General features: G+C 26.2%; 5 protein-coding genes across 5 annotated transcripts; 2 read left to right on the top strand and 3 right to left on the bottom strand.

Annotated features, from left to right (window-relative positions):
* The first annotated feature begins 31 nt into the window (after window positions 1-31).
* Window positions 32-1622, top strand: LOC128958037 (solute carrier family 46 member 3-like). Its single transcript, XM_054303853.1, has 3 exons — window positions 32-644; window positions 783-1446; window positions 1511-1622. The coding sequence occupies exons 1-3, from the start codon at window positions 122-124 to the stop codon at window positions 1620-1622; spliced, it is 1299 nt and encodes a 432-aa protein (XP_054159828.1). The 5' UTR covers window positions 32-121.
* A 132-nt stretch (window positions 1623-1754) lies between these two features.
* On the bottom strand, window positions 1755-2801 carry LOC128958426 (DET1- and DDB1-associated protein 1-like). Its single transcript, XM_054304280.1, has 3 exons — window positions 2549-2801; window positions 2257-2392; window positions 1755-2179 (listed from the first exon to the last, which is right to left on the bottom strand). The coding sequence occupies exons 1-3, from the start codon at window positions 2549-2551 to the stop codon at window positions 2022-2024; spliced, it is 297 nt and encodes a 98-aa protein (XP_054160255.1). The 5' UTR covers window positions 2552-2801; the 3' UTR covers window positions 1755-2021.
* Window positions 2802-4732: 1931 nt separating this feature from the next.
* LOC128958425 (cAMP-regulated phosphoprotein 19-like) lies at window positions 4733-5722 on the top strand. Its single transcript, XM_054304279.1, has 3 exons — window positions 4733-5001; window positions 5063-5167; window positions 5245-5722. Exons 1-3 carry the CDS (start codon window positions 4975-4977, stop codon window positions 5458-5460), a joined length of 348 nt encoding a protein of 115 aa, XP_054160254.1. The 5' UTR covers window positions 4733-4974; the 3' UTR covers window positions 5461-5722.
* A 687-nt stretch (window positions 5723-6409) lies between these two features.
* On the bottom strand, window positions 6410-7072 carry LOC128958423 (ribonuclease P protein subunit p25-like protein). The gene has a single exon (XM_054304277.1). It carries the CDS (start codon window positions 6982-6984, stop codon window positions 6460-6462), a length of 525 nt encoding a protein of 174 aa, XP_054160252.1. The 5' UTR covers window positions 6985-7072; the 3' UTR covers window positions 6410-6459.
* A 380-nt stretch (window positions 7073-7452) lies between these two features.
* Window positions 7453-8519, bottom strand: LOC128958036 (N-glycosylase/DNA lyase-like). The gene is made up of 2 exons (XM_054303852.1): window positions 7617-8519; window positions 7453-7550 (listed from the first exon to the last, which is right to left on the bottom strand). Exons 1-2 carry the CDS (start codon window positions 8467-8469, stop codon window positions 7453-7455), a joined length of 951 nt encoding a protein of 316 aa, XP_054159827.1. The 5' UTR covers window positions 8470-8519.
* Between the last annotated feature and the right edge of the window lie 1909 nt (window positions 8520-10428).

Genomic DNA, 10428 nt, shown 5'->3' with positions numbered 1-10428 from the left:
TTGTTTTATAGAGTCATAGCTTTTGTTTACATAATAAGTAAATAACATGTGATTTATGTAACAAAACAATAATTATTATACAGAAAGACAGTCATCGGTGGCTAAAGTGATACTATAAGACATGTCATTGATTAAGAAGATATCTGTAGAGCCAATTGCATTGCTTTACATGTTTGCCATATTTGGAGAATTTACATGTCTTCAGGACATGATTTTCATCAAATCATGTCTTAGTTATTTGGGATCCAATAACTGTACGATCAATAAAAGCATTGAATCTCAAGACTTGATTCAAATTGAAGCAATAAGTAGTCAACAATTGCTTTATTACAACACATTATTGGCGATGACATCAATCTTGAGCTCATTTATTGCCGGTTCTTATGGTGACTCATATGGACGAGTAATACCTCTTTTATTACCGCCGATGCTGTCATTTGTTGTGCAAATAATTTTAATAATTAATACATATTTCAATACATTAGTCTTAATAATGATATGCGGAGTATTGTCCGGTCTATCGGGTGGTTCACCGAGTCTTTTGGCCAATTGTTTTGGTTTTATATCAGACATTACTCATACAAATAACCGAACCATACGTTTAATCATATTAGAGGCCAATCTATTTTGCGGCGCTTTCGTCGGTTATATAATAACTGGTTTTATACTCAAAAAATTTAAATTTTATAAATATCTCATCTGTTTTATTATATTTTTAAGTATCCATTTATTTATTATCATTTATATTATTTTAACAATAAGACCGATGTCTTCAAAAATAGTTAGTGAAAGACATGCTTCACATATAAATGAAAGACAATTAAATGACAAAAACATATTTAAAATGTTTGTCGATGTAATCAAAACTGTATTTAGAAGAAGACAATCAAATAACCGCAAAATTATTATTTTATTGATAATAACTTTTATTGCCGTTAGTTATGCCACAGAAGTACTCCAGAGTTTACTATTTCTTTATGTTCACAACCGACCACTTGTTTGGGATACAACTCTGTATGCCTACTATAGTGGTCTCAAATTTGGTGTCACAGGTCTGGCCTTATGTTTGCTTCCTTTAGTGCAATATTATTGTTGTAATAACATTAGTGACACAACCGTAGCAATTATCGGTATCTTTTCACGAACTCTTGGGTTAATATTAATTGGTTTATCCACTAATATATATGTCATGTTTTCAACAATCATTTTATTAGTCTTCTCTGAATATCCATTGCCTGCCATCCGATCACTTCTTTCAAAACTAATAGAAAGTGATGAAAAGGGAAAAGTTTTTGCATTTTTAACACTTTTTCACAATATATGCACCCTTTCCGGTGCAATACTTTTTCCAATTATCTTCAAATATCAGATTCAAAATAATGCTTATTCTGGTCTTTGTTTTCAAGTAATCGCTTTCATACAAGTGCTGGCAATCATTATCTTTATGTAATTATTGGATATTTTACGATAATTTAATAAATAATTTTTAAGCTATTTTATCATTCTTTAGATATATTCGTTATGAACTCAAGACTGCGGTTATTCAAAGTAATGAAGAATCTAATGAATCGGATGAGACCAATGATATTAACACACTTAACAATAGTGATAATGAAACATAAATAGTCTATCTTTTGGATTTAATTTTCTATTTTATATAAATTACAAAATAAAATCGATGACAAAAACCATTGACTGATTTTCTCTCTAATAACTTACGGTAATTGTTTAGAGAGGATAATATATTATTAGTATTATAAAAATTTAAAATAATAATAGTGAATTGATGTTTTACTTAGATTTCAATATATAGTTTTTAGTAATAATTAAATAGAAAATACAACTCAAATAACATAACAAAAACATGAGATACATTATATGGTAATTAAGTTAATAATTGTTTCAAAGCTCGGAAATCAATATTAAATAACCGGAAATATGAAAAAACAAGAAAAATAATTTCATTTGAGATAATGTTTTCAATTGAGTTAATACTACAAATAAACTACAATTGGGATCAGCTATTGATTGGTGTTTGACGTGTCGTTGCATTTCTTCCTTTTACGTGCCGTTTGTGACTCATTCTCATCGTTGGTCTCTCTTTTCTTCAACGCTTTCTTTTTGTCCCACTGTTGGTGAAGATATCGTAACAATATATTTGTCTTCTCTGTTGTTATTACTATAAAACAAAAATATAACAAAAATATAACAATTATCACATCATATCATCAAAATGTCAAATTAAGTCATCAATACTTTGCTCTGACGGGTGATCTTTAGTGGGAAGATATACGGATGGCTTCTTTGATGAGGTACGACATCCCTCTGACTGGAAACGACTGAAATTCAGTTCATCAAAGACTGGCAATCCTTTGAGGAACTCTGGCGTCGACTAAACGAAAGACAAAAATATTGTCATTAATTGATATTTCATTTAATAAATTCATTTTTCTTATAAATTATTCATTAAATTATTAATACAAACAATAATAATAAACATTTAAATGAATAATTATTTTTTAAAAATAACAACAAATATCATACAAACCATTATTTTGATGACAACTTTAATGGCAAATGATATCAAACCAATCAATCAGTTGATGTGATATGAGTTTAGTTATCAATTAAAATATCAATCAATCGATGAAAATATGAGATAACAATTGATGGCATATAATGAATGATAATTTGAGCAAAAAATCATCGGATAATTAATACCAATATTATAATCAATTCAATCATTTCTATGATGTGCTCAACACTATTGCATTGCATTCACTAAATACAGTCAATGTGTGTATAATATAATATAATATAATATAATATAATATAAAGTACTGTAAGTTATATTGTATTCAAACGATACACACATCACGTCATGTGTTGTTTACACAACATTTGACACGCATTTCATTATCACATGTAATGTATAGTCAATAAGGTTTTAATAACTTTTTTCATCAATAATTAAATCTCATTTAATAGCATTATATTAATATTAACAATAACATTGATTTATGTCTATTAAATACATAATGTTTATGTTATTGTAATTATCATTCATTACAATCACAATTATAATTACAATTTATATTTTAATTATTGCCTAAATAAAGTTACTCTAAAATTGGTGATAAATGATTAACTATTTAACTAAATGTTATAATATTTATAATAATGATATTAAATTATATAATATTTAAGAAAATAATATAAAATACAATTTCAAAGTATTGAAGATATTAAAAGTATTAAAAGAAAGTCGGTTTTCAAATTGTTTCAGATTTAGAAAAACTTATAAAATTTGATATTAATTTAATTTAATGAAAGTATAGAAAACATATTGATTTATATGCCAATTGACTATTGATTTATGTTTCATCTAATAATTGTTCACCAATTTTGTGATAATAATTATTATAAGAATACATTAAAAAATTGAACATATTTTCAAAACTAATTTAGTATAAAAGCATATATTATAACATATTTTTATAATTTTGAGAATACTCTCAATTTTCTATTATGAATATTGTTTATATAAAAATAAAGCTAAAGTAATCTAATATTGTTGTGTTTGAGACCACTAGCTATTTATACTGTACTATATTTTACAATACAATACTGTAATTGTAATTAATTTTGTATTTTTATATCAAAATTATTTACTCAATGCTATTTTTGAAATCAATTGTTTTAATTGAATTTGTATCAATATTCAAATTTGTCAAATGACCCCTAAATCCCTATCCCATCCCCCCATTGAATCACTTGATATATTTGAACAAAATTTAAGATTATATTCATGAGTTGGTCTTCTAATTAAATGATTAGCATTTTCTACAAGTTATTACTGTATTTTTGATTTAACAATTATTTATCAAATTTATACAATAAGTTAAGTTAAATTTAATTGGGTTAACAATAATTTCAATTATATACATAAAGTGCAAACATATTTAATAATTTCTGTATTTAATAATGCTTTATAGTAAATAAAAGTATTATTATTTATTTATTATTAAAATATTTTAATATTGTTTGCATTGTATATTTGTAATTTTAAATAACTATTGAAAATAATAATAATAATATATTTTAAATAATTCTTAATTATATAATAAAATGAACTAAAAAAAAAATCTTATAGAAATATATTAAAATAGATATTAAAAATGATGTATTTGGTAGTAATAACAAATTGTTAAGTATTTTTACATTTTTATAGATAATACTGTATAAAATGAAGTGAATTAATAACTGACACATTATTTAGTTAAGCATTTTATGACAATCATAATAATTGATTATTATTTCACAATAATTGTTGATAAATCTAACTTTATTGTAGTAATAAATTGTATTAGAAATTTAATTCAAGAATTTTTATACATTATATTGAATTTTGCATTAAATTTGTGACTAATTTGAAACTATTATTAGAATTGTTATTGAGATTAACCAAGATGATATATATTATAAATTAAATTTATATTACATGTATAATATTAATGTAATATCCATTACATTAAACCTTAAATTTTGTATTATTGCTATCATATTATAATGTTTTCTAATTATTTTCTAATTATAATCACTTTTAAGTATTTTTAGTATTTATTGATCGATACTATAGTGTCTCCAATAGTGAACGTTTGCATTGATTTATAGCGATTGCTGTACTCATTGGTGTTTACAATGAGACGAACGCCTACAGTGAGAGTCATAGATATAGTGAACAYACARTACAGTATATCATTGTATATGATATTTGTTTCAATGTTTTGACTGACAATTGTATTAATTCTGTTATTTTAATATACATTAACATCAAAGACAAAGATTATTACCGAAACCAATACATCTTCGGTATAGTTATATTGTTAACAATATATATACCATTTATTTTGTCAAAACATTTGTATCTTTGTGTGTATTATTACATTTTATACACACATATCATATATTACAATGTCTGCCGAAGAGACAACTGATAATGTAAGTGATAATCATTAATATTTGTGGTTATCTAATGATAATATCATTTAATAATGAATAGATATCGACCAAAATGGAGAAAGAAGAAGAAGACAAATTGAAGGCAAAGTACCCACACGTCCAAAGACCTGGTCCTCAGTTTCTACAAAAACGACTTCAAAAGGGGGTCTCATATCTAACCAATACTTTAATGACATTTAAGATAATTGAATGAATTGATTGAATAATTTTGTTTGATTATAGCAAAAATTCTTTGATTCGGGTGATTACAATATGGCCAAAGCAGCCGCCAAAACATCGAAACGTTTGCCCGAATCCAAACTATCAGCCGTTCACATACCGGAGCCGGAAATGACATCTTCATTGCCTACGGGCGACACAATACCGACGCCCGACTGTTTGGCCAACCGGAAGACGTCTATTCACGTCCAAAGTAAACTGGTTTCTGGCGCACCATAACTGAAACCAATAATCTTCGTCGCCATTGACATCACCCGTTAGCGAGAGATTTACACACACTTACAGCACAAATCAACTGATTATCATTTGCTAAGACAAGTGATTAGCAATTATTCAGACATGAATTTTGATTTTTATTTATCATTTTTTTTTTTGTATAATTTTACGGCTCAATTAATTTTTATTTTGTTTTTAATTACCGGTATATTATTTTATCTAGAAATCTAGTTATTTCAAGTTACCGTAATTTAGTTTATATTACTTTTTATTAAATTACCGTAATTTAGCTCTAAGTGTTTGTCTTTAATTATTTTGTATTAAAGAAAATACTTAAATATTAGAAAATCAAGTTTTGTTTATTTGACAAATTTATCTTTATTTTTATTGTATATTTGTTAGTATAATTAGTCGTACCAATAGTAGTTAATAATTAAATATTAATTACTTTTAATAATTAAATGGCAATTTTGTATGTTATAGAGTGAATGTATGAAAAATGATATATTGTGTGTAATAACAAATGTTAACCAATGTTTTACAAAATACAAACCCATTTTTAGCTAAAAATATATTTAGATTTCATTTCAGTGTCAGTTCAAACAACATTAATTGTATTAACAATTAATGTTATTATACATGTATGCCATACAAGTGTTTCAATAGTTATTACTGTGTTGTGAGTAATAAGTGAGAAAACATTGATAAGACATTAGTAGATATAATTAAATGTAAATATTTTTATTTCGAAATTGTCTGTAAAATCCTTGACTTTTCAATCAATTTGTGTACTAATTGTATACCGAAAAACACAACTTTGTATTAAAAACTAATATCAAATAAAACAACACATATTTGGATAAATATCATATGAGTTTGAAATTATTTGCTATAATATTGTTAAAACTTCGACAAAACTTGTTTTTAAATTTATAATTGTTTTAAAAAAGATATAGTTTTTGTTAAACTTTTTTAGTAAATCAAAGATCGACTCAATAGTTATCAACTTTTTTGATGTTTTTGTTTAATATGTCTTGAGTTGCGATTTTGCGGACTTTTGTTGGCAACTTTGTGGACGTCATCGTAAACATTTGACTCCTTGTGCTGAACTCCCGGTACACTCACATCGAGCTGATCTTTGCAAAGAAGTATATCAATTCGTGGTATTTGTCGGATCACTTTAATCACATCAAGTGTATTGTCTTTAGGTTTCCACAATTCTTCAACAGTCTTGTGGCCGATGATTGTCATCTGATATAAACTGGTTTTGGTTTTATTATCAAACTTTCTTTTAACGAGTTCAGCACAAGTGATCACTTTATTACAGGCCCTATCAGATCCAGTGAACACAATGTGACGTTCATTATCGTTGACCATCCAGTTCTTCACCGAATAGTCGACAATATTTCTACAGTTAGTGCCGACATTGACACGCATTTGCAATACATTTGTGGGACAATAGTCACCAAATGGTTGATACTTATCATCAGTCACTTCAGTGACAGATTCTTTCGTATAGTTTTCCATTAGATCCAGTCATCCAGTGATTGTCAGTCAGTATAACACGTGTTGTCAATCAACACAACAACACAAACATTGATTGTGTAATACTTTCAATGCATTCAAACTTCAATTACGTCTTTAATATACAATTTGTTTGATAAGTATTTTATAATTTTTAATATTTAAACAAAACATTTAATAATACAATAGTATTACTTAACAATTTTAAACATTAATTACAATAAGAAAATTTATAAAAATTAAATGATAAATGTGTCCAAATTTAGTAGTTTTATGTGATGACAATTTTGTTGACAATTTTATAACAATTATAAGATAAATGTCAATATATATGTAAAATAATAAACAATAAAATTTAAATTGAATATTAATAGACACAAATGCATAATATGATTAAGTTATATACAGTACTATAATATAGTAATGTATAATAATTGTTAAAAATAATAAAAATGATAATCAAATATAATTTCAGTTCAATAGGTGTTGAAATTGTTTGAGATGTGAACAGAAGAGTACCGATTGGGCCCAACCGGCCATTGGACCAAATGTGGTCAGAAAGAAATCAACTGTTAATAAAATATACATAAAATCAATTGTCAAATAATGTTATTATTATTATTTTTAATACAAACCAATCTCTTTATATGATTTGTGATTCAAAGTTTTATTTGTCTTAAGATGTGGTAAATATCGTTCAACCGCTACTTTATAGACATGTGTATCGACAGGTATGGCCTGTAAGTGTCCCAAACCCATGAGTGCAATACAATCGGCCACTTTTGCTCCGATGCCCGGCATTCGCATTAACTCTTGTCTAGCCTTTTCGTATGCCATCTCTTCTAAAGATTGAAACCATTGTTTAGGGCAACCATTGCTTTCATTAAAAATACATTTGGCTGTCAAATGAATAAACTTTGATCGGTATCCAAACCCAAGTGACCTCATCGTTGATTCGGCACTTTTGTCGGCTAATACAGTCATCGATGGCATTGAATATATTTCCGGATATTCTTTAGATTGACATAAGAGTTGTCCAAACTTCTGACACATCTTACCAATCATTGAGTCAATTCTTGAGATGTTATTATTCTGTGAACACATGAAAGACAATAACGTCTCTTCGCTTGTCTGTCGCATAATTCTTATACCAATTAATTTATCACTAATTTTGGCAAAATTTGAATCACTTTTAGACCATTTGTAGTACAAATCATTTAAATCGATATCAAGTCTAAAGTAATCACTAATTAATTGGTCAAAAAAGTGTTGATTGCCTTTTGGTCTATTGTGGTGATCGTCGACATTGTCGTTGATAATCCTATACTTGATGTGATGGTCCAGTTGTATCAATTCAACCACAAATTTGTTTTGTATAACTCCTAGCCATCGGTCATCATATAGTTTCCACCGAAACGACTGTCCACTGGTCAGAGTTAGTGCGAGATTTAATTGTCGTACTGTCGTTGCAATTATACCCTCAATCATCGTATTGTTAATTATTATTATTATTACTGTATTGTACTGTAAATGACATTTCATATGATTTTCATATGATTTTCATATGAATAAACCGCTATTATATTAATAGTTTTTGATGTACTAAACAATTAACAATAAATAACATGTGATATTAATATTGACAGGTAATATATAACTGTATTTTAACCTAATTTAATAATATTAAATTAGATATTAAATTAAAAGATTAATAAAAAATATATATTAAAAATTTTAATCATTGTTATTTTTAAAATTACAAAATTAACACTCTATACATATAAAAAGTTAAGTATTGGATAATATTTATTAATTATTTTATTTTACAAAAATTATCAATTAAATTTTTTTAAGCTATATAATTTAATAAAAATTTGTGTTAAAATTATAGTATTAAAACTTAATAAAATTATAATATTAATATATATTTTGGATAAATAATTTAGTAAAATGTTAGCTTTATATTTTAAAAATATTTTTAGTATAAAAATTATTGGCAGTTAATTAGACTGACTATGATTATAGAAATTTTACTAATCCTATTAATTTAATTTAATAATAATATGTAGATATATTTGAATATGTAAATTGTGCTTGGTAATTATGATTATAACGTTTACATGAAAATAGTGTACAAATGCTCTATAATTAAATTAGATTTACCTATATTTTAAAAATTAAATTATAGATTAACGTTAAATAATTTCAAAGTAACTAATGAATGGCTTATGTGTTTGCATTTGAGGACTTTCACTGAGAAATGCCGGGTTATTGTATGAGATCGATGGTAACGGTATGTTTGGGTCAGTCTTATTGATGAGTTGACACTGAACTTGATTTAAACTATTGCCATCACTATTGCTTATAATTGAAATTTGATTTATACTATCATTTAATGGATCATCTCTTTGAAAGTGATTGTTACTAAAGCCGTTAGTCATTGAGTTTAATATGAATGGTGTAAATCCTAATTCTTCTAATTTATTGTATCTATAGATTTCAATGACACATAAACTTATAATAATTAAATGTATGACCAGAACTGATATCTGCAACCAATAGGTCCATCCCTTATAGATACTATAGTTTTCAATTGTTGCCGTATTAAAGATAATCTGCTCTCGTGTAGGACTTATCTCTACTGTAGTTAATATTATTGTTATAGTTGTTAAAATTACTGTCAAAATAAAGTCAAAATAACATAAATAATTTTTTCAAATATTTATAATTTTTATAATTACATGAAAATGTAATAAATGAAAGTTTAATGTTATGAAGTAATGTAGATTTGATAATAAAGTCTGGTTTATTAATCTTCAATTGTTTTAATCTTAATAATGCAAATGGCAAGAAAAGACCCAACACTACGGCATGTATGGCACCCATAATACCGGCCACAAGCATATGGTGTGGAGGTTTGAAGAATGTGTCCAACGGATCACAATTATCACGAAAATGAGGCGCTTTTATTGAGCACAGACCCCATAGACCGTAATGTCCTCTCTCTTCTGGCAGTCCTATCAATTTCATTTCAATGTCTCATTTATTGTATACTTTTAATAGAAAATAAGTTTTATAGTTAAATCAATACCTAAATCAGTTTTGGCCTCAAATACACCCCAATGATTGAAAAACAATGAAATCATATGAAGAGTAAAGCTTATGAACCATAGGATTGTTTGACTTAAGGGAACCACAAAAATCAAATACATTTTTGTTATCAAAGTTGTAATACAAAACAGTGCTTTGTATTAAACATTTCAAATCATTTATAAATATGTTATGTAATCACATAATGAAAGTTTAAAAAGACAAATATTGACCAAATATCAGATGATTTAAAAAGTTGTTAATAAAAATTGCAAACAAATGACAAGTATGTCCTGATGTTCATCACATAACAGGCACTGCCCTATCATTTAGAAACACTTCATATTAATATATAAA

Source organism: Oppia nitens, unplaced genomic scaffold, assembly GCF_028296485.1.
Source record: "Oppia nitens isolate AA-2021 unplaced genomic scaffold, nextdenovo-longstitch-racon4-pilon3 scaffold3_pilon_pilon_pilon, whole genome shotgun sequence".
Taxonomy (NCBI): domain Eukaryota; kingdom Metazoa; phylum Arthropoda; class Arachnida; order Sarcoptiformes; family Oppiidae; genus Oppia; species Oppia nitens.
This window is presented reverse-complemented; position numbering and strand designations above follow the sequence as displayed.